Below are 23,999 nucleotides of genomic sequence, written 5' to 3'. Positions count from 1 at the left end.
AATAAGGACCTCCTCCAATGCTTTTGCATTTTTCCCTGCTCTGTGGCTCCTTCCTCAGTTCAAAGATGATTGGCTGGTGATCGCTGCCAGTGTAGTTCATACTAAGTGCAGTGCCAGTGCAGGGCTGACAAAGGTGAGGTCTGCTTGCGTGTATCACCTTCATTGGCCAAAACTAAATTCAACTGGGCAAAAGCTTCTAACAGGCTTTGACCCCTTGCGCCTGCTTCCCCACTCGAGAGCCCTAGCGTTAAAGTCGCCGGCAATCAACTTTGGACTTTGTCCCCTTGCATCGAGAACAAGGTTGTCTAACATGTCTTCAAATTCAGACAATGTGAGACTGGGTCAATCGTAGCATCTGCACACGTACACACCACTTATCTTATTTGCACCTAGACGAAGCCACTGGCCGAATGACTCATGGAGTATTGTATAACTGCGACTGCACATACAAATTGTCACTTCACCAGTCGAATCAGTTATCACTTCCTTCCTTTCCTTCGCACAATAGGCATTTGGGGTCCCTATTGCACTCCTCCACTGGTGCATACCTTCGCGAAGTGTTCAAACATGAGGCACTTTAAGCATGAATGAAACCTGTTCTCGCAGGCGGCAGACAGCCCAACCAATTCTAACTTTTCCGGCAGACAATAATTTCTGCACTGCTAGTAGTGGCATTGTGGCCGTTTGAGTACTACCATAGGCCTCTTTCAAGCTCACAGTGGATTCTTCGTCCAACTTAAATTGTTCTCTCAACGCAGTGCATATTTACTCTTCGGGATGTCACTTCGTCAGGATGCATGCACTGTATGACCTCATGCTTTTGGGCCCAAACTGAGACATTCTTTCCAAGCGAGTTTTCCACTTAGGTGCGAAAGCCTTCGGTTTTGCTCAAGGTGGATTTTTTTAGCTCAGATATGAGATCGACTTTCTGGGTCCTTCGGATCTTGCTGACATTTCTCTTCTCATGTTGTAAGTCGGGATCAAATTTCACCTCACTTTTGTTTTCTTCTTCGCTTTTTATTAACTACCTTCGTGCATCCATCATTTTCAATTCCTTTATATTTCCCTTCGATTGCCGACGCTCCCACTTGAGATACAGGTTTTTACCTTCCGTACTTTTAGTTACGTTCTTCGGAATTGCTGGCGTACTTTTTTCCTGCGCCTGCTGATTCCCTAAAAGATCACCGTCTTTCTCCCGGACTCTTTTTTTTGCTGGTAGGTCGCCAACACTACGGTTCTGTATCACTTGGGTCGCCTATGACACTGTTGGAATGACAGGTTTCGACTTTTTCTTGGGACGTCTTTCCTCCTCCTGCGACCTACTTTAGAGGACCCTATTGGCCTCCTCCATGTTTTTAATAGTTTAGTGCACGTTGTGCTTGTCCTTGATGAACAGCTCGACTATTTTTGCTCCAAGCTGCTTGAGGGGTAGTTCCTTCGGATCCGCACTCTGTTCTTTATGAGTCTTGGCCGGATTACTTCTTCTAAACGCACCTTCATTAGTAGCATTTAACGTGCTATCCTGCGTTTTATTTTTTGCCGTCACGTGATGGAAGATCTAGCAACAATTATTTAACAATATGGCGAAGATTTGCATTAATTTAATTTCTCACACTTGTAGGTAGGTAGGAAGGTATTAGTAACCGCTCCGAGGAGCCCAATTAACGCTACGATGCGCCGTTTTGATGCCACAAACTCCTAAGACCGTGACTGCTGTTATGAGAGCAGGGAGGCAGAGTCCAGTCGGGTCAGATCTCCAGAGCCAGCCCGTAACACTCACGAAGGAAAGCAGCTCACCCAAGAATGGTTTACCCACTGTTCGTAGCCTGACTCTAGGAGAGAGGGAGTGCTACTGCCCACACTGTTTAGCGCATTTCTGCACTGCTCCACCAGCCTGGAGGATCTCGTCGCTAAGCACAAGGTCTTAATGGCCGCTTGGCTATATTACGCTTAGGGCTCGGATCTTGCCCAACCATCGCTAATACTTCGGCTTGGAATACACTGGTAAAACCTGGGAAACCATACGACTCGAATACCCTATGTATATTCGAGAAAACCCCCGCAACGACTCCACAGATCGTCTTTGTTCCGTCGGTGAAGAATGTTGTGATATAGCCTTGCAACATGCCGCTAGTCTTCCCCTCTGCCCTGGGTAGAAAGTCCACAGCAGTAATATCTCCAAGGCGATCCACTCGTCCTTCACTACCATGGCCGTCCTAATTAGAAGAGGAACTCACCTCTATGGTTTAACTTTCTAGTTTTTAATTTTTGATTAAATTACGTATTAACTGCTTCGTTGCGCGCGAAAGGTTAAGCTGGGCTGGAAAGGATCCCGTTTTCTCGATGACCTTTTGGTCGCTTGGTTGTTCCCGGTTGTTGACTTGTTTCATATACGCCGCACGTGATTTTAGTAGTCGGCGTGCCCGCCGAACGCGCTTATTAGTTAGTGCTGTCAGGGATGTGAAGCGGCTCTCATGTATCGCTCCGCAGCAAAAATAACCCGGAATCGAGTAGGGAGCTAAAATTCTACAAATCAATGTCTTCGGCGACATAAAAACCAAACCGTAGAAATAAATTTGTGGCCGGGGAGCGAAATCAATGCCCTACGAGCTTGCAAATTTCCAATCTTTCTTATGTAAGCGGAGTAAAGCCAGAGTTGCTGCTTTCACTCGTTTGTCAATCTTGGGTATCTGATCATCGTATCATTTTGGAGCAATGTTCGGAGTTCAGAACACCACTTCACCTAGTTTTCACCGACTTCGAGGAGTTTTCCGATAATGGCAATAAAGTGTGTATCTGGAGTGTTCTTTGTAGGAGTCTGTCGCCGATACTATCCCTGTCCGGAGTTGGGGTTCAATAGATCTTGACGTCGAACACCTCGACTACGTTGATGATAAGTGCTTGCGTTCTCACCAAGTAATGGGCCTTAATCAAATAACTCTGAGTTCTGAATTTGGAGGATTCAAGCACGAACAGCAAGGGCATCTATCAATTTATCTATTTTGGTAGCGTTGCTTCCGCTGGGGTAATAACAGCGCTAGTCCTGCCTTCGTATTTTACGAATATCTGGAAATGCAGATACCCCAACACTAACGTCCAGTTGGGACTGTTGCACGTCAATGCTTTCTCTCGCACATGGAAAATCATCGTAGTTACTGCAGCAAGAATATCTACACTCCTCTCGTTATGCTAAGTATGCCGAATACAAAACTTTACGGGAAACATTCAGACAGGCCGAAAATTTAAATTATTACCTACGAAGTGGTCAACTTTTGTTTTTATTAGCTACTTTTAATACTACTACAATTTTTCTACAAATTTAAGTATCTATCGTACACACGCAGATAGACTTCATCCTTCCACAATCGATATATCTTTAAAAGGAAGTTCAAACATCTTGTTTTCTTGCTAGATGATTTTATTTACTTTTTACTCTTCCAAACACAGCCCCAAAACTATTCGGTAAAAGAATACTAAGACAAAGCATTTAATTTAGAACACAACAATCAAATAAAAAAAGAGATAAAAACGTAAAATTAAAAGTACAGTCTACCATAAGATGTTATTGCTATTTAGATGGTGTATGGGTGTTATCAAGTGTTCACTTAAGCTACTCTCGTAACTTCTACTTAAGGCTAGAAGACTTCTTTTTGTGAAAGGATGGTATCAGACCCATTTATTCATTTCTAGAGATTGCAGCGGCCGTTGTAGAAAATATCGACGCTGCTACCTCGGCTGACCATGATTGTATGCCTTCAATTATCGTAAGGAAGCAAAATCTATTCTTGTAAGCAGTAGTTCAACTGATGAAATGCCCTTTTCCGACAAGTTTACATCCCAAAAATCTCATAGAATTTCCTAGACAACTAAATCACTCTTTTCCTGTTCTCCGTTCATTAAGTTTTGTGTATTATTGTTCCTCTTTTTGTTCATAATACAACATAAAGTACGATTGTATTTTTTTGCTATAGTCAAAAAATATATTTTTGTTTTCCATATTAACAAGTTGCCTTAAATATTTTATGTTTTTTGTGTTTTTAAGCTACTTTCTAAACGAATCCAAAGAAAAAAAATTAACACCACTATTTTTCAGGTTTCTAACACTTTGCATCTATGCATGGATATATGTTGTAGAGTTGTTTTAAAAATTTTGTTTCTTTTTCACAATTTTTCATCTTACATGCCAACAAAATATACAATTGAAGGGGACACATTTTTGTGGCTTAATTTTGAGCTATTTGTAGGCTTTATAAAGTTGCCAAGCACAAAACGCTGCAGACAATAATGTAATACCCCTGTGGAAGTATTTGGTTCTTGTGTTATCTGAATATGCTAAAACTAGTGGTGACGAGAACTCGTGCAAATTTGGTACGTTCGCCAATTTTTTAGGATCGCGTTCAACCTGTAATGGCATGTAAAAAGATTTATTAGGAATAAAGGTAATGTGAAAAAATCATAAAATTATATATTAGTTTCATATCTATAAGTTATTCTACAGAGATTTATCCATGCTTCGGGCTGAATTCAATGTGAAAAAAAGGAAATGCAGTCCATATGCACATAATACAGCCTCTTCTTCTTTTTCTTCAGCCTTTATCCCATTCACAAGCGGAGTCGACTCGTCGTGATCGGTTTCGCCATTTTGTTTTATCAAAAACCTGATTTGGATGCAATCGCTAGGCTTTCAAATCCCTATCCAGCGTATCAAGCCACGGTTCATCGCTCGGCCTTTTGATCGTTTACCATCGACTTCGATGTTCACACCAATCTCGGCAAGTGAATTATTCTCGTTAGGGCGAATTACGTGACCAAACAATCGAAGATACCGCTCTCGTAATTTTTCCACGATCGATGCAGCTCTATATCGATCACGGATATCCTCATTTCGGATGAGATCAAAGCGTGTCACGCCACTAATCCAATGCAACATCTTCGTCTTTATTACCGCAAGATGCCGTTTATTGTCTTTTATAGTCAGTCAACACTCAGAACCGTAGATGCGTTAAAGTTTAGATTTGATACATTCATTGATACGTCGATCACCTGTTTCATGGGGATCGATCGTCAAAAATTCAGTCAATTCAGATTCAACCTGAGACTGTGTTACATGAGGCGATCATTCCATTTTTGGACAAGTTGCATCATCTGCATAAAGCAGTCTGTAGGGCGCTGGACGTTAGATGTCCCGTTTGACAGTGTCCATAACAAGGACAAAGAGGAGTGGTGAGGGCGCTTCCTTGATGAACACCAAAAGAGACATGGAGCGGTTTTGATACATCCGCCACACTTCGAATTTTATTTTTCGTATCGTGGTAGAGCAATTGGACCCAGCGCACGAATTCTTGTGACACAAAAAATATTGTCGTAGAGCATATCAGATGAACGCTTTCTCTAGATCCAGAAATGCAATGTAAAGAGGGCGATTCTTCTCACTGTGTCTCCAGGAGTAACGGCGCAGCGTATATTGGTCAGTAGTTCCGCTGTTCTTGACAAATCTGGCTTGATACACGGTATTTCAGCGATTTCGCCAATACGGTTGTCAAAAATGCGTTCAAGAATCTTTATGGTATGGGAAAGTAATGTGGTCAAACTAGAACAGGCTGGGGCAGAGAACGTATATATTTCCTCGGTTTACATGGCTCACGACCGATCAGCTCCGCCAGAAGAACTAAAACATTTGACGAGCACCATAGCAACAAAAAAGGCCGACCTGTTGATAGAATGCGACGCCAATGCAAGGCATACGCTTTGGGGCAGCTCGGAAACCAACGAAAGTGGTGAGCCAATCTTTGATTTTATAATTAGTACAAACCTATCGGTATGTAACAGAGGCAGTACACCAACCTTCCATTTCCCCAGCTCGGAGAACTGTGACCCTGCGTGTTCTGAACATCAACTGGGCATCGCCTCCCCCCAGACCTCCATATTAAATACGTTGTAGCGTGCAGTGCCGTTAGATTACGTGAGTCCGGAAGCGGGACAGTGAAACCCTACCGCCATAGTAACATCCTAGAGAAGAACCTGGGGAAATCCCAAGGACTATGCCACACGCAAGCTGAACTTCTCGAGAAACTTTGCTGTGGTCTTTCCAACCAGGGCAAAGTGGAAGACCGGCGGGGTGTTGGAAGGTTATGACACAGTATTCTTCATCGTCTTGTCCAGATAGCTGAGTTATTACAGCCCAAGGCTGTCGTACGGAAGGTCGCGGTTCAAATCTCACTTGTGGCAGCGGAATTTGTACCATGATTTGACGTTGGATACCAGTCAACTCAACTGTGAATGAGTACCTTAGTGAAATCAGGATAATAATCTCGGACGAGCGCAATGCTGACTACATTGCCTTCCATAAGGTACTGTAATCCTGTAGTGTGTCGTTGCAGCCTTCAATAAAGTGCTCTGACACACTTCAAGGCCCTGATCCAATTGAATTGTTGCGCCAACGATTAATCTTCACCGATGGATCAAAGATTGTTTGTCGAGTCGGCACAGGGGTTTTCTCGAATACACACAGTGTATCCGAGTCGTATGGTCTCCAAGGTTTCGCTAGTGTATGCAAAGCGGAAGTAGTCGCGATACTGGAAGTCTGTCGATGGTTGGAACATGATCCGAGCCCCAAGCGTAACGTAGCCATTCTGACTGACAGCCAAGAGGCTATTAAGGCCTTGTACTCAGTGACATCCTCCAGGCTGGAGCGGCAGTGTAGAAACGCACTTAACAGTCTTGGCGGTACGCTCAACGTCACGATCGTCTGGTTTCTCGGGCATAGGAACATAGAGGGGAATGAGTGGGCTGACGGATTGGCCAGGCGGGACTCTGCTCTTGGCAGTCATTCGGCGGGTACAGTTGGTATCTCGCTGGTGACTGTTAAAGGCGGAATTTACTCGCACTACTTAGCAGCCGCGGGCTTTAGATGACGAAGGCTTACCGCCTTTTACACAGCCCGATCACGAGAGCTCCTGTGCTAGACGCGTGCAAATGCATTCAGGATTACGGCAGTTTGCACGGGGCACTGGCCCATAGCGGACCATGCCGCCAGGCTCGGAATACTCTATAATGCGCATTGCCGAAATTGTAGAGAAGGGGGGAGCCGTCAGGAACTTCCTTTGAGCTCTGAGTTAGAGTTAGCCTACGGACACTGGATAAACCATTCTTTGGGAACCTCAGACAGATTTCTAGCTGCATGGTGGAAGAGCTGCTCCCCTTTGTGAATGCTACGGGCTGGCTCTGAAGATCTGAGCCGGCTGGACTCTGCCTCTGCTCTCATAACAGCAGTCACGATCTTAGGAGTTTGTGGCATTAAAACGGCGCACCTAGCTACCTAATATGGGAAAGTAACTGGATCGGACAGTAATTTGAACATTTTGCTGGACTACCTTTCCTTTTCCATATCGGAACTGTGATACTTTCTTGCCAATCAGATGGTGTTCTACCTTCCTCGATAACCCGATTGAAGGATTCACTGAGGCACAGCTCTTCGCTTTCCAGAACTTAGATGCATGTCGTCAGGTCCTGTTGCTTTCCCCGATTTCATCCGTTTTATCGATTTCACTTGCATTGACTGGTGAATTGCTCCAAATGTCGGCAATGCTTGTTCGGTTGAAATCTCCTCGAAATATTCGGCTGGACGGTAAGTATCGTTGTTGTTAATAATATAATCATCATCAACGGCGCAACAACCGGTGTCCGGTCTATGCCTGCCTTAGTAAGAAACATTCCGGTTTTGTGCCGAGGTCCAACAATTCGATATTCCTGAAAGCTGCCTTGCGTCCTGACCTACACCACCATCGCTCCATCTCAGGCAGGGTCCGCATCCTTTTTTTTCTCTATAGATTTTCTGGGCTGGATCATCCTCATCCATATGGATTCGGTGACCCGTCCACCGCAACCCGTTGAGATTTTATCCACAACCAAACGGTCGTGGTATCGCTCATAGATATCGACGTTATGTAAGCTACGGAATCATCCATCCATCTATCCATCATGTAGGGGCCAAAAATTCGTCGGAGGATTCTTTTCTCGAACGTGGCCAAGAGTTCATAATTTTTCTTGCTAAGAACCCAAGTTTCCGAGGAATACATGAGGACTGGCAAGATCATAGTCTTGTACAGTAAGAGCTTTGACCCTATAGTGAGACGTTTCGAGCGGAAAAGTCTTTGTAAGCTGAAATAGGCTCTGTTGGCTGACAACAACCGTGCGCGGATTTCATCATTGTAGCTGTTATCGGTTGTGATTTTCGACCCTAGATAGGAGAAATTGTCAACGATCTCAAAGTTGTATTCTCCTATCCTTATTCTTCTTTGTGTTTGACCAGTGCGGCTTGATGTAGTTGGTTGATTCGTCTTCGGTGCTGACGTTGCCACCATATATTTTGTCTTGCCTTCATTGATGTGCAGCCCATGATCTCTCGCCGCCTTCTCGATCTGGATGAAAGTACTGTATATCTCAGGTTGTTCTTCCCATAATATCAATATCGTTAGCATAGGCCAGTAGTTGGGTGGACTTGAAAAGCATGGTGCCTCTTGCATTAACATCTGCATCGCGGATCACTTCTTCCAGGGCCAGGTTAAAGAGGACACATGATAGGGCATCCACTTGTCGTAGACCGTTGTTGATGTTGAATGACCTCGAGAGTGATCCTGCTGCTTTTATCTGGCCTTGCACATTGATCAGGTTCAGCCTAGCCAGTCTCATCAATTTCGTTGGGATACCGAATTCTCTCAAGGCCATGTACAGTTTTACGCTGGTAAGAAAGTACTACAATTCCAATATGAAAAAAGAAAGGTAGCCCAGCAGAATGTTCAAATTAACGTCCAATTCGGTTACTTTTCCATATCATGAAGATTTTTGAACGCATTCTTGACAACCGTATTCCCGAAATCGTTCAAATAATCGTGAATCAATCCGGATTTGTCAAGCACTACGCAATAGACGCTGTGCGGTTACTCATGGAGAAATACAGGGGGAAGCATCGCCCTTTTTACATTGCATTTCTTGATCTAGAAAAAGCGTTTGACCGTGTGTCCCACGAACTCATCTGGTATGCTGTACGACTACACTTCGTGCCAGAAGAACTCGTGCGCTGGCTTCAATTGCTTTACCGCGATCCGAAAAGTAAAATTCGTAGTGTGGCGGGTGTATCAAAACCGCATCGTGTCTCTACTCTATTGGTGTTCATCAAGAAAGCGCCCTCTCACCACTCCTCTTTGTTCTTGTTATGGACACCGTCACACGGGATATCCAGCGCCCTACACACTGCTTTATGCAGATGATGTTTTCCTAGCATCTGATAGCAAAAATGATCTCGAGCAATTTGTCCAAAAATGGAATGATCGCCTCATGCAACAACGCTATCAGCCAATGGAGAACTGCGTTATGAAATTGCTTCACGCATTAACACAACCTGGATGAAGTGGCGTTCCACAACTGTTGTTCTTATCTCAAATCTAAAATTTACCACAATGTCGTCCGTCCTGTCGCTCTCTATGGTTCTGAACGTTGGCCTACTATAAAAGGCAATGAACGGCGTCTTGCGGTAATGGAGACGAAGATGTTACGTTGGACTAGTGGCGTCACACGTTTTGATCTCATCCGAAATGAGGATATCCGCGATCGGCATGGGTTTGCACGGATCGTGGAAAAGTTGCGAGAGAGGCGTCTTCTATGGTATGGTCACGCAATTCGTGCTAACGAGAATTCACTTCCCAAGACAGATCTGAACATCGAAGTTGATGGTAAACGACTAAAAGGCAGGCCTAAACAACGGTGGCTTGATACGCTGGATGGGGATTTAAAAGCCTCGAGATTGCACCCAGACCAGGCATTCGATAGAGCCAGATGGCGAAACCGATCACGACGAGCCGACCCCGCTTGTGAACGGGACAAAGGCTGAAGAACGTTTTTTTCCGGCACTGTAGTTTCAAATAGAGGACTTTGCTGATGTGCAGCCTAGACCTAAATATATGCTGCTTTGATAAGTTACGGAAGGGAATCCATGTCCAAACCGACAGATAGACATGGTGCAAAATGAAAAAGAAAGAGAACCTCTTGATTAGTGGGGGAAAGTAAAGCACAAGGCATCAACAATACTCTCTCGGAAATACCAGCAGTTTCCAGAATTCAGATTTCGGGTTGCTTAAAATCGAAAATTGAATGGTCTATTATGGAGACAGATGTAATGCGGCCGTTGTGATTCCGCCTTTGGTAAATCTGATTGGATTTGAGCTCTTCAAAAATTCAAAAAGAACAACAAAACGCCTATTGGGTTGCAAAGTTGCCTGAGTTTCGATAGAAAAGTAATACAAACGTTCTTTGGTCACCTTCTACCTGAGGATTTTAATATTGAAAGTGACCTGCGGCGGGGTTAAAAATGTTATACACAAATTGACGGAGAACAATTTAGGGATTAGTCCCGAGGGATTATCGTGAAAGATTTTGCCAATTCGTGTATGGTATTGAAATCAAATAAGCAGATGGGATCTTTCTTCCAGTGAACCGTGATGTTGAACAAAGATAACACATTGAAAAGGGTCTGAAACGGTTTTGTTTACTTAGAGGAAAGGAAAAGGTTTCAGCTGATAGAAATGCGATAGGATACAAAGAAAAATCGAGTGAAAATGTGTGCAAGGCAAAGTCATTACCTGCTCGCAAAAGTGAGTTGAGACATCAAAGTTATAAATGGTTTGAATTAAAGAACGCGCAATGATTGAATTGTTTCCATGGTGAATTCAGATAAGTTCCCTTAAGAGAAATCGTAAGTGAAGTACAAAATAAAACCTCACTTCTAAGCATTTGTCACTTTTTCTTCTCAGCCTCAGCCTCTGCTACCAAAAACTCAGAACATGCACTTTGTCTCCATATCTTTTATTGCATAATTCCCAGACGGTAAGCGGAGTCGAGATATCTCCGAATGATTATGCCCAAACGAACAGCGCAGATTCGATACAAAGTATCTCGCTTAGTCTGAATCCACACAAAGATAAGACGCAAGCGAACCAAGACTTGATGACGCAAGTAAACAAAGAGTGGCAAAGTCCTTGCTCACAGTTCGGCGAGCAACAAACGGCTCCCAGCACTCACCTGATACTGACAACACGGGTCGTAGTTCCATGACACGGTATACAAGCCCGTGCAGAAGATGGAGATGGCGCAAAGGGGGGCGCTAAACAGCGGACGATCCTGCCAAATGAGTCCAGAAACAATAGATGAGATTCCCGACAGCACAGCCGTCTTGTGCAGACAATTGCCCACGGTGATCCAGCGTCCGGTCTCGTCGCCCAGAACTGTTGGCTCGATTATTATGTAATTGACTTTGGCTTCGAGGGCCTTTTCCAGCTCCGCCTCGAACGTCTCGTGGGCATTGCCGCTGTCGTACACCTCACGGATGACATGAATTGTTGGTGATTTTAATTCCCTGCAACGGAAACAAGTAAGCAGATGCCATTATTGCAGCTCGGATAGGCTCCTTGCGGGGTGAACGACAGCCGCGCGGAAAGGTTAAGTTCTAAGGTCAAGATCGAGCCAATTTTGGAAACTTCGAAACTCACGCGGTAGAAGTGGATGGTTGCACATCAGGCGATGACATTCTTTCTACTGAATTCAGTGCGAGGAACCCGCGATCTCCTTGACGAGTCCTTGGACGTACAGACTCCTTGGAACCGGACGGAAAGTGACTGCACTCTCGAGAAATTCTTCCAGTGACACTTGTAACCGCTCCGCGTACACTTATCAATTTAGAACAACTACTTCCAGCCAGCCCTTAATCCATTTTTATTTAGAAACGAACACGGCGCTGAGTTTGAAATCCTGAGAGCTACGGAATATCGCGCGACAAACGGACAAATTCTCTTTCGAGCGACAACAACAAAAACCAACTTCCACTTGTCAAGCGGCACGACCGACGAATGTCGAACGAATTTTGTCACGTACGGGTTTTGACGGGTCGCCACTTTGTTGTAAATGCAATTAACAGCTGTAGTCAGGCAATTGGACGTAGTTATGTTGTGAAAACAAACTGTTCACAGGTAAAAGAACGAAGGGAGAAACTGCACTTACCTGTCATCTGGATTCTGGACCATTTTTATTTTGGTGTTTTGTAATTTTCAGGGGTGATTGTGAATTATTGCGGGGACTTTTCTCAGCTGTGAGAAGTACATATGTATATGGTTGTGGGGGTGTTGGATGGGACTGTCAGAATTTGTAAGCGGATTAGCAGCGCGAAACTAATTTGAAAATGGAAGATTCATAAAATGGTGACCTGGAATTGCTCCAATTCTGATAAGCACTCCTTTTGGGCGTTTGATCGGAAAACATTTAAGAAGACACATTTGAAGAGTTCATATCAGATTTTTTTATAAAATCAGTTTGCTCTATGGTGTTAGTTATCTTTTTACCAAGAATTTGTGAAGGATATGAATAATCCGCAACCTGCACACTTGAAGGGATCATCTACATTTCAATTCAAACTTATGTTTTTGAATTAATTGCCATGGAACTATGGAAGTGGTATTATTTGTAAATTAATAAAATAAAGCATTGACCAAATTTGGCGGTGAAAGGGTAGTTACAAGCTAGGGATCACAGGGCGAAAAGTAGAATGGTACCAATGATGGAGCATAAAACCTGGGAAGCACTTGCTGAATCAACACCAAAAGTTTCACTACCAAACCCTACCTCCACCTCCACGTGGTGACCGCTGGGAGGTCTTTTTTAACAAAAAGCTGCAACCGGAGAAGGATGAAGGCGAATCTCCCGCGCCTAAAAACGGGACAAACTGTACCAACTGGTCCTCCAGGTTGGGGGTTGGGTTGACAACATAACGACGAACCCGGCAACGAAAACGGATTAACAATTTGCGCATTTTCTCATGGAAGGTGAGCTCTCTGTACAGAAAAGGGTTGCCAAGAAGGCAGCCGATGTACCAATATAAGACTACTGTAGTAGCATTGCAAGAAATGTGTTGGACAGTGACTGGTTGCTTGGGAAAAAGCCAGTAAACCATATATTATACTGGCCCTCCTGTAAACCATGTGCTCGCAATAGGGCTCCTAGCCAGCCAAGAACTGAAACCGGTTATTATCGGCTTTGGAAACATAAGTGAAAGGATGTGCACCATACGTTTGCGAGACGAATTTAGAAATATAATTCTCATTAACGTTCACACCGCTACAGAGAAGACTGCAGAGTCGGAAAAGGAAGAAAAATGAATCCTGGGAGAACCTACAAATCTGTGATCTCGAGAGGCACAGGCCGCAAACGCACTAGGTGTGAAAGTGTTACCAACAAGTCAGCAGGATGAAGCGTTATACACCTCGATACTCACCTTGCCCAAACAAACAGGGAAATCTGATTTTCGATAGAATGGGCACATTGGAGCGATGGGTTGAGTATTTTGATGAACTGCTCAACAATTAAAACATCAGAGAGTTGGAGGCCGCCAACTGAAGACGACGGACAAATCCTGCCATCACCAAGCATGCAAGAAACAATCTGTGCCATTCTTCGGCTTAAAAACCACAAGCCGCCAGTAGTCGATGGAATTACAGCCGAATTGGTTAAATAAGGAGGCAACCAACTACACCAAGCTGTTCATCAACTGAAGCTGAAGGTGTGGGACAGCGAGTCAATCTCTGGTGACTGGCAATGCGGTATTATCTGTTCGCAGTGCTGCAATTATAGACGTTGCTGAGTACCATCTATAAGATATTCTTCCCTATCTTGCTAAGCCAATACTCCCAGAACATCACCGGAGGGGCATCTTCCAGGGGGATTCGTTGAGTCCGCTTTGGTTTTGCATGACACTGAACCCCCTTTCATGGCTACTGAATGGTGCTAGAGGGCATGGCTTTGCAATAAAGTATGACCACGTGCTAAGTGCGAACTGACAGACTTGATGTACTTAGATGACATCAAGCTGTAATCTGGTACTGACGACCATCTTAGAAGTTTGCTCAGCCGTGATATTCGGATGGAGTTTGGATTAGACAAGTGTCAATTCGAAGCCATCGTAAAGGGCATCACGAGCCGCATGTCGGATGTAGAATTTGTGACCTCCACATCGAAGCTATGACCGAGACAGACTTCTACGAGTACTTAGGAATTCTGCAAGGAATCGCACATCGAGTTTTTAGGTCTAACTCATGCTTCCTCGACATTTGTAATGGTCGGAAATCGTCGATGCCCACATGATTATTAAAGTCAAGGCCATGGCGATTTAGTCGTCGGTAGGCACATTGCACAGAAGAAGAAAAAGAATTGATTTTTCTCAGCTGTATATGGTGGAAGAAGGAATAGGGCAATCAGTTGAAATAATAGTGAAACAGGAGAAGGATGCAATATTGAGTCCGTAGGCTAATAAAGGAAAGAGGGTTATAGTTTCTTATTGCGTGCTATGTTGCGACTTTGGCATCGCACCATCCGGTTTCTTATACAGCATATCTGCGCTTTCCTCTGAAGGGCTCTTGGTGATCTGAAGGATGCTCTGCTGTCCGAATTCCTGCGACGTGTAAGGTTGGTACTGAAATCGCATCTCTCGGGGAAGAATAAAATAAGCGCGTTAAATGTATTCGCTATCCCTTCACTGCATTCGGAATATTGCCGTCGACGGAGACCGACCTGGAAAACGTCCAGGGGCGGATACGGACAACTATGTCCAAATTCCGAATGCATCATCCAAACTCTGCCGTGGAGCCGACGAACTCGCCTCATGACATTAGAGGTAGGGGCGTGGTTGACGTGGCGGCACAACATCATCGCTAAGTCGACTCGCTGTGCGCTTATTTTTACAGCGAAGAGCAGGCGGGTCCCTTGCATGGGGCTGTCTGTAAGGCAGACTGTGGGCTGATTCCACTTAATTTAAAGGATCGATCTTTCAACCATCTGAGGTGAAGCCAGACTAAGAGCGCATCGATGAAGTCGAAGGCAATGCACGGTAAACACGTGAATTGTCTTTGGCAGCCATTTGTCGAACAGATGGCTGTGTGCTGGGGAGCTCTTTGCTGAGATGGAGGGGTTTATGTGTGCCATTCAGGATGGCGTGATCGCCACCCGAGCTTATAAAAAGCTCAACATGAAAGAACGAGTGGAGAACGACCAGTGCAGAATGTGTGGTTCGGCGTTAGAGACGTTGGACCATCTCATTTATGGCTGTTCTGTTATGGCACCGGTTCAATACATCACCATGCATAATGCTGTATATAAGATTATCCATCAAAACCTTGCATACAAGCATGGGCTGATCACGGGAAGATGTCCGGTTCACCGAAATAAGCCGCAAGCAGTAATTGATAGTTCTGCTTACAGTATGTATTGGGACCGGCAAGTTCTAACTGATCGCCACAGACCTCATAACAAGCCTAACGTACTTTTAGTTGACAAGACGATCTTGCTATCTTCCATAACAGCAACGTCGAACGGAAATATTATACGGGGAGAAGAAGGTAAACTATGAGCCACTAACTCGGGAAATCAAAGAAATTTAGCGTCTCGAGCGGGTGGTTGTAGTTTCCATAATATTGTCAGCTACAGATATTGTACCTAAATCCCCCACGGCTTGCCTTGATGTCCTGGGACTTTCGCACAGTCTGGTTCAAACCATGCAGAAGTACACGATTCTGCATACGTGACCTACCACCGGCCACCACCACCAGCGCCCCTTTAGTTTTTAAGTAGGTAGGATCGTCCGAGCCTAAATGCTTGGCACTTAGTGCTAGTATTAGGTAAAATCCGGTATCTGCCGAGATTGTGACAACTCGGAACAACATATGTATATATAAGTTGCTACTGGACGCAAAAGCAGCACCCGTTTAATATGTACATATTGACAAATCCCCACCAAGAAACAAATGGCAGAACTGAGCACGGCCACTGCTAACTGGCACCTCGCAGCCACCAGTACCAGGATTTCTCTTTTTCATCCCGCTTAATAGCAATTGTGTCCTATAGCGTACTGTTGTATACCGTTATGGTCTTGTATGAAGTGCTCTAGCACACTTCAAGGCTCTGAACCAATATGGATTCTTGCGCCAATATTATTATTATTAATATCAATTGCTCTCGCTCTGGAGTATCTCCAGTCGAATTCTGGAGCCCCCACAGTCAAGTTCGGGGGGTATTCTATCCTTTTGTCATTAGTTTCATAATACTCATAGTTTGACGAAGCAGTCCTACTAAGCCCCGTGCAAGCACGCAGATATTTCCTTTCAAAGATTCTTCTTTTTTCCTCTCCACTCAAATTAAATCAGATAGGACACCCGTAGGTGGACACCGGTCTAACCAAAGTAAGATAGCAAATAATCTTAACCTTTCGGCTAAGATGTGGAGCATAAAAGAGTCTTCGAAGAGTCATGAATGCTTTGCGAGCGCTTTCTAGCGCCACTTGACGTGTTCGTTAAATTGGAGACGCTCGTCAAGACGCACCCCCAAGTATCTAATGCACTTCTTATGAAGAATGCGCTCAGAACTATCCTCGTTCGCGACAATGTAGAAATCTCTCCAATTCCTTTTCAAGTTCCTGACGGCGTACGCTAAGGAATTTCGAAGCAGAATCGTTTCACACTTTTGGGCATTGATTTTCATCCGCCAGCTATTCGTGAAGAACTTAATATCAGTGAACATCTTCTTAAGATCAACTTGCACCTCAGTTACCTTCTTGTGTGCCGTGTAGGATAGGGTAGGGTTGGTAGTGAGATTTTCGTCCGTAATGACAAAGTACTTCTTTGAGCGCTTTGATCCCTCACGCTTCATTAATACAAAATCACCGTGTCTATTCCGATGCGTGGGTCCGCACTGGATTCCAAAATAGATAATATTAGGGAATTTGCGACGGCCTATCGAATAACAACCAGAACGCGAACTAAAATTGAAAAATAAAAAAAAAATAGCTCGACCGCGCGCGTGGAGCTGTTAGTCTCTGGACCCGAGTGCCGCGATCAAGGAGGGTAAGATCACGACGGATCACAGTTTCGATTATTGCCTCTTTCGCCTACCTTGACATCCTCAGGCCAGTTTGTCTTTTGAGGATGTCCCTTCAGGTTCTGCGGTATCAAAGAGGAAAAGAGAGGGAGGAAATCCTCAAATTATGCAAAACTAAGTTCGAAACCGCAATGTAATTATTCCAAAAAAAACAATTCCAATATGAAAAAAATAATCAAAAATCAGAGAGAGAGAGAGAGAGAGAGAGAAAAAAAAATTAAACAAAAATTAAATGAAATTAAAAATCATTAAAGAAAAAGAAGAAATTTGAAGAAAACAAAACTCTAAACTTACTGTTGCAAGTAAACACTCCGAGCTCGGCGTGGTAGCTGCTTCCGTGAGGAAAGAAATTAGGCACATTAGGAATTTCGAAACAAAATTACAATGTTTGATATAGTTCCCTTTTTCTTTTCTATAATAAAAAGGAAAATCTCTTTGGGTGCGATTACTTCACTGCTGTACGTGAGGATTTTCCCGATCGGGCTGCGAATCCGGCTAGATGAATGGTTTTCTCGTCTCGAACTCCAAAAGACAAAGGGTTCGCGCCGTTCACTGTCACTATTAATTTCTATTCACTATTTCGAGGTAGTCCTGAAGATTTTTCGTCTCGAACCCCAAAAGACAAAAGGTTCGCACCGTTCACCTCAACCGCTCCATTCACTTTTCACCTTTTCAATTCAGTTGTTATGAGAATAAGTCATTGATTTAAATGTGACAAATTCCCCTCAAAGGCACCATCCAAAATAAACGTCAAAACAAAACCAACACTATATTAGTCGAAAAAACGAGGACTTTTCGATTAATGTGCTGCTATATTTGATAACCAGGATAAAGACTGTCTTTCAATTCCATACTCCAGTTCAGCTTCTCCTTTTTCACTCTCCTCTCAACCCAGCACCGCTCCACTTGCCGCTACATTGTCTTGAACTCTGTCTAGTCAATGTTGCGGCAACATGCGCATGCGCCTGCGGATGCGGCAAATCATTCGCCTCTGTCAAGATTAATTCACCCGAATGCATTCAATAATGTGCAATCTGCGGCGAACATTAGGGTAATTGCTCATTATTAAATGCATTATTTAAGCAAATTAATTAAGAAAGAGCCGAATGAGATTCCGCTCCCGTCGCGAAGCCGCGGTTACTACAAGTCCCTGGTCAGTGATGATCACTGCAGGGACACCAAAGCGAGGGATGCACTCCCGATAGAGGATTTCGGTACAAGATTGCGCCGTAATGTCCTTCAGAGGTATTGCCTCAGGCCATCGCGTAAACCTGTCGATGATTGTAAGGCAATACTTGAAACCGTGCGAGTCTCGCAGAGGACCTACGATGTTGCGAGGTGTATGGTGTGGAACCGCTTGGTAGTGCGGGGAAATAAGCCCACTTCTTTTCTTACATGCATGGCGACCTTACACTTCTGGCATGAGATCCACTCTCTGGCCCAGGAATTGATGTCCTTATTCATGGAGGGCCAGAAGTATTTCTCGGTGATTAGCCGATTTTTCGTCCTGATCCCTGGATGCGCTACGTCGTGAACTGCGTGGAACGGGTCACTCATTTAGTAATACATTTTATTTTACCACTTTTATGTACAATTACTTTAATTAAAACATTTTATTTGACAATTTGTCCTTACAATTAATGTTTTAGATAAAATACGAATTTAAAACGACCTGCCGGGCGGTGGTTCGCAATTTTAATATCTTCAATTATTTCTTCTTCATATTCAATTATTTTTTTTGCAATTCAAAATTAGCAAGGCCTTCTACGCCACGGAGAACACGGACGGTGGCATTTGTCAGTCGAATCAACAACATTCGAGAAATAAATTTCGAGATCGATAAAGATAAATGTCGAGATCGAAATCCGAATTGCGCATTCGACAATAATTCCTTCCTCTTGATATGCCGGTTCAAGGCTTTCAATACCAAAACCTCGAACACCTTGCAGCAAATTGATTAGGCGGTAAGGGACCTAATGAATGCAGGACTGGTGTGAAGAAATCATGAAAAGGACGGAATGTAGCAACCATGAGATGTCACTAACGACTAAAATTAAAAAGAAGCTTAGGGTCAGACAGCTTTGGCTTGATCCTATTCTTATAATGGACAGCGGCAAGTAACTTCGGAAAAAGTTTGTAAACACTACCTTTGCGAAATATGGTCGGAATCATACCGTCAAACTCATGCTAAAGTTATTTGTTTGCATTTAAATAGCCAAGTCGGATCCAGACATCTCCAATAATAGATACGTTGAAAATCTAGGAGCAGCCGATAGCCTCCTCGATGAGGCAGTGGTAAAAGGCTCTTAGTAATGGATGAATCCTTCCCTCTTTTTAAGATCGGCAACACTCGAGCTTACTTCCATTGTCCTGGAAAGAAGGAATTGTTCAATAAATTATTGAATTATTGAATTGTTCAATAAATTATTGAACAATATGCAATAATTACGAATGGTAATGTCTGGTAAATGCTTGAGGACCATGTTGGGAATGCCATCCATACCGGATGATCTCTTATTGTTTACTCTTCTGAATATGGAAGTTAACTCAACACATGAGACAAAGTAATCAAGCAGATTATCACTCGGTATGAAATCAGCCTTCAACGCAGAGCTAAACTGGAGAACTTTAGGGCCGTTCAGGCTATATTTGAAATAGTGGACATCTCGTTCTACAATTTTGGAAAGCCGCGCAATTGCTTTTGGTCATCAGCAGTGACACTATTCGTGTCTATCCCTGAGCCAATAAGGTGTTATATCTTGCTGCCCAACAGCACCCCTTCATCCAATGTTAAATGTTCATGGAAATTGACGGTTTTAACCTTGTAACCGACGAAAGGCATTTTACGAACATCCGCATCCGCTGAATGAAATCCGTGCTCATTTTTACGCTCCCCCTTTAAACTCTCTATTGTGAACATCCTCTGCAATTGATGTGTCATTCATAAAAACTGAACTGTCAACCAAAGTGTATTCTCGTTTTGTTATTACGATGCCCCGACCTTTCTTATAAGATCGGAGTAAATCGATATATCATTTGCATTGTTCGTTTGAAAACAATCCTCATGCGATTCAGTTAGTGTTTGTGGGGCCAAAGTACAACGAATTCCGCGATGTATTCAACCAAGTCGCCGAGCCTTCGGATCAACTCTGGCGACTTGAAGTGTCGCAATGGGTGCGGATTTTACGGGAACACTCAGTTCGACGGTTTCTGTTCCAAGTGCTTTCGCGAACGGCAGCAGGGGCTTGAACGGCAGAGGAAACGTGAGTTACTTTGCGAGTCGGTTGTGCTTTCATCCTGTGTTTACTGGACTTTCATTTCAGAGCGTGTCGTTGCGAGCAGCTCGACCAAAATCGATCCGCACTTTCCCCGGCAGAAAACTTCTAGCCATCACAGTGCCCGGGCCGCTACGCAGCAGCACACCTTTCCGCCGTCTCCCAGCCGGCACAAACCGCATTCACCGCAGCGAGGTGATCAACAGGAACGGGGAACTTTGAAGAAAAACGCCATTCTCTCGGTGTTTCAGAAAACATCAACCCAGAAAAGTATTGTGTCATCTTTTGTTGCGAAACAGACGACCTTAATCGATTTTCTGCTTTGATTCCAGATGTCGGCAAGCCGGAGAGACCTTACGTGCCAGATCGGACCGAAATGGAGTTCATCACGGGCTTGAAGAAGTTGCTCATTTCCGACGATGCCAAGAAGAAACTCAAAAGTGATATCCAACGGCTCGACGCCACCATTCGTGATTATTTGGCGAATCATCGAAGCATCGATGACTTGTCGGAGTGTGTACAGAATGCCTACACAAGGCTATCGGAGGTGCTGGGGCGCGACCCAAGATTCCAAACTGCTTCGCCGGAAGCGCGCGAGGAGTGCATGAACTTTTTCGAGAAAGTTGTCATGACGAGAAATCACAGGTGAGGGGCGCCTTTGAATGCTAGCTATTTCCAATTTGAAGGAAAACCTTTCCCAACTAGACCACAAATCTCTCAATAATTCCGCTACATCTTTTTCCAGTTATTTATTTTCACCATGTTTCACAAATGACGAAGAACAGGACTCGAAAATTCAGAAGCGAATCAGACAGTTGGGCTGGATCACGGTGAAGCATCTGTCCTGCGGGATTGACGAGGTGCATTCGGCCTCCAGGGAACTTGTCTACACAGCAATAACAGGTGAACGCTTGATTTTGCCACACTGGTCGCTCCTTACCTAGCCATTCTCAATTTCTGTAGAGCTTGTTGCCATGGATTCCTTCTACAGCCCGCAGGAGAAACTGGAATGCATCGTCCGATGTTGTCGCCATATTTTCACACTCCTGAAGCACGCCGTCGGCGGTCCGGCTAGTGCGGACGAATTTTTGCCTGCGCTGATCTTTGTTGTCCTCAAGGCGAACCCGATTCGCCTTCATAGTAACATAAATTTCGTCACTAGGTTTAGTAATGCTTCGCGACTGATGAGCGGGGAGGGTGGCTACTGCTTCACAAACTTGGTAAGGAGCCTTTCAATCCACATCCGAACGCTTAGCCTATTTACCAATTGGCAACTTTTCTCCTCCCTTTCCAGTGCTGTGCTATTACATTCATTGAGAATCTGACGGCTGTTAGTCTATCGATGCCCGCCGACGAATTTGAGGCTCTGATGAAAGGCGAGAAGGTCTACACTTCGGCCTGGGAAAGTGCCTTATTGGCCTGTGAAGGTTTACACTTGATTTCGGAGAACATGAAGAAGATGGATGCACTGAAGCGGAAAAACGAGAACGTTTTGAAGGGAATTGAGTGCTTCAAGGAGGATCTGAAACAGCTGCAGGTAACCGATCTCTACCTCTCTGAAAGAAAGACATCTATCGCTAATCGAATTCCATTTCAGGCCGAAATAACTCAAAAAATCGATGAAACCCTAATACGTGCGCCGTTGACAATTCTTCCTATCAAAACACCAGAATTTCTACGAACTCGGGCACAAAGTCTCATCCTTTCCGACGCTGCCGTGGCAGAGCAGCGTCGCAACAGTGGACATTTCCAATCGAATATTGTCACATCGCTCAGTATCGATCGTTCTGACGAGGGCAAGGCACTGGCGAAGGACTCGACTCTCCCAATTCCAATCATTCCGGCCGTGGTGGGCACAACGAAACCAACTGATAGAGACAAACCTTTGGTGGATACAAAACCGGAGCCTGTAAAGGAAGCGCTCAGCACGCCGACGCAATCTCCGGCCGGACGAATGTCGGCTAGCAGTTCGGCCGATCTTCTGTATTCGTCTCCAATATTTAATTACAGCCCGTTCGACACGAACTCACTAGGCGATGCCGCGACTCCGGAGGACTTTTTAAGTGGTCAAATGCCTGATTTTACAGGCGGAATTACGAATATCAACTACGATTTTGATTTGTCGGATCACAGTGGCGACAACAGTGTTGCTGAAGATACGAATATCACGACCGGATTCAACTTGGAGGAGTTCGACCCGCTTATTCAGAAGCCATCGAGCAGTTATCTGTCTTCAACTGAATCCGGGCCCGATGATCCCGATCGAATTGGTGCTGTTGAATGCGAGAAACCAAAGAGCTTGATTGAAAGCGACTCGCCGAGCGAAATCCTGCTGCCGTCACCCATAAAGCCTACGAGTGCGACCAACTACAAAGGATTTTCTAATTTCGAGATTCCATCCATATCTTGCAACACGGGCGACTTTAGTTCATTAAATTCGTGCGAAATGGCGACTGAGTGTCTGGAGGGATCTGAGGGTGTCGCGGATAAAAAGTAGGCTTGAGGCGATCCCCGCTTGCTTATGAATAAGTTGTTGAACTGATGCGCGAGATGCAGAAGGAAAAAGTTGTGAAACTGAGCTAGTCCTGACTTCGAGTATGATTTATTCATTTTTTATTGAAGACTTGTTTTAAAAATCCGAGGATGCATAGATAGTATTGAATGATGGTGTTAATTCATTGTAAAATATTAAATAAAATTAATTTCTTATTAGATACGGGCATTTATCATTTATATAATAATCGTTGGCGCAACAATTGATGTTGGATGAGGGCCTTGAAGTGTGTTAGAGCACTTCATTAAAGACCGTAACGGTACACTAGGAGGCAATGTGGTCAGCATTGCGCTCGCCCGAGATTATTACCCTGATTTGACTCAGGTACTCATTCACAGCTGAGTCGACTGGTATCCGACGTCAAATCACGATACAAATTCCACTGCTACCAGTGAGATTTGAACCGCGACCTTCCGTACGACAGCCTTGCGCTCTAACCACTCAGCTATCCGGACACCATTTATCATTTGCTCGTGGAATATGCAAGTTTGTACTGCCGCAATTTTATCCGTTGATCCCATATCCAGCGGTTAGGAAGAGGTGACTGAACTGCTTCAGGGGACCTAATTAATGCAGGACTGGTGTAGGGAAATCACGAAAAGGACGGAATGTAGTAACCATGAGATTTCACTAACGACTAAAATTAAAAAGAAACTTAGGGTCAGTCGGTTTTGGCTTGATGCTTGATCCTATTCTTATAATGGACAGCAGTAAGTAATTTCGCAGAAAGTTTATAAGTACCACCTTTGCGAAATCGGCTCGGAATCATATTGTCAAATTGAAGGTAAGGTTATTTGTTTGCATCTAAATGACCAAGACGGATACAGATACATATCCAATAAAACATATATTGAGAATCTAGGAGCAGCCGATAGCCTCCTCGATGAGGCAGTGGTAAAAGGAAAAGAGAGAGGGGCGATCAGGTCAGAAACGTTGCTCTGGATAGGGCCAAACTGCTCGGCTGCAATTTTAAATAATAGCGTCTTCTTCTTAAGGATTTGCCCCGCTCAGCTCGAGCTGAGAGGCTCATCATCATCATTTAGCGTAGCAGTCTTTTGGTTTTTCCCATCGACTTCCATGCTCATGCCAATCTTAGCTAGCGAGCTCTTGTTAGTGCGAATGCCCATTGAAAACGTCTCTCCTGCAATTTTCCCACGATGGGTGCAACCTCATATCAAACGCGGATGTTCTTATTTCGAAAA

General features: G+C 44.2%; 2 protein-coding genes across 3 annotated transcripts; one reads left to right on the top strand and one right to left on the bottom strand.

The window, feature by feature from the left end:
• Positions 1–3,400: 3,400 nt before the first annotated feature.
• LOC119648784 (transmembrane protein 11 homolog, mitochondrial) lies at positions 3,401–12,177 on the bottom strand. 2 transcript variants are annotated; one of them, XM_038050623.1, is made up of 3 exons: positions 12,052–12,177; positions 11,077–11,410; positions 3,401–4,402 (listed from the first exon to the last, which is right to left on the bottom strand). In XM_038050623.1, exons 1-3 carry the CDS (start codon positions 12,072–12,074, stop codon positions 4,235–4,237), a joined length of 525 nt encoding a protein of 174 aa, XP_037906551.1. In that variant the 5' UTR covers positions 12,075–12,177; the 3' UTR covers positions 3,401–4,234. The 2 variants fall into 2 exon arrangements, with proteins under 2 accessions (XP_037906551.1, XP_037906549.1); XM_038050621.1 differs by lacking the exon at positions 12,052–12,177 and adding an exon at positions 11,544–12,008.
• A 7,731-nt stretch (positions 12,178–19,908) lies between these two features.
• On the top strand, positions 19,909–22,957 carry LOC119648658 (rab5 GDP/GTP exchange factor). The gene is made up of 7 exons (XM_038050436.1): positions 19,909–20,231; positions 20,292–20,513; positions 20,576–20,888; positions 20,989–21,146; positions 21,207–21,463; positions 21,538–21,780; positions 21,841–22,957. The coding sequence occupies exons 1-7, from the start codon at positions 20,081–20,083 to the stop codon at positions 22,738–22,740; spliced, it is 2,244 nt and encodes a 747-aa protein (XP_037906364.1). The 5' UTR covers positions 19,909–20,080; the 3' UTR covers positions 22,741–22,957.
• Positions 22,958–23,999: the final 1,042 nt, after the last annotated feature.

The sequence above is a fragment of the Hermetia illucens genome, chromosome 2 (assembly GCF_905115235.1).
Source record: "Hermetia illucens chromosome 2, iHerIll2.2.curated.20191125, whole genome shotgun sequence".
NCBI classification, from domain to species: Eukaryota; Metazoa; Arthropoda; class Insecta; order Diptera; family Stratiomyidae; genus Hermetia; species Hermetia illucens.
Note: the sequence above shows the minus strand (reverse complement) of the source record. Positions and strands in the feature narration are given on the sequence as shown.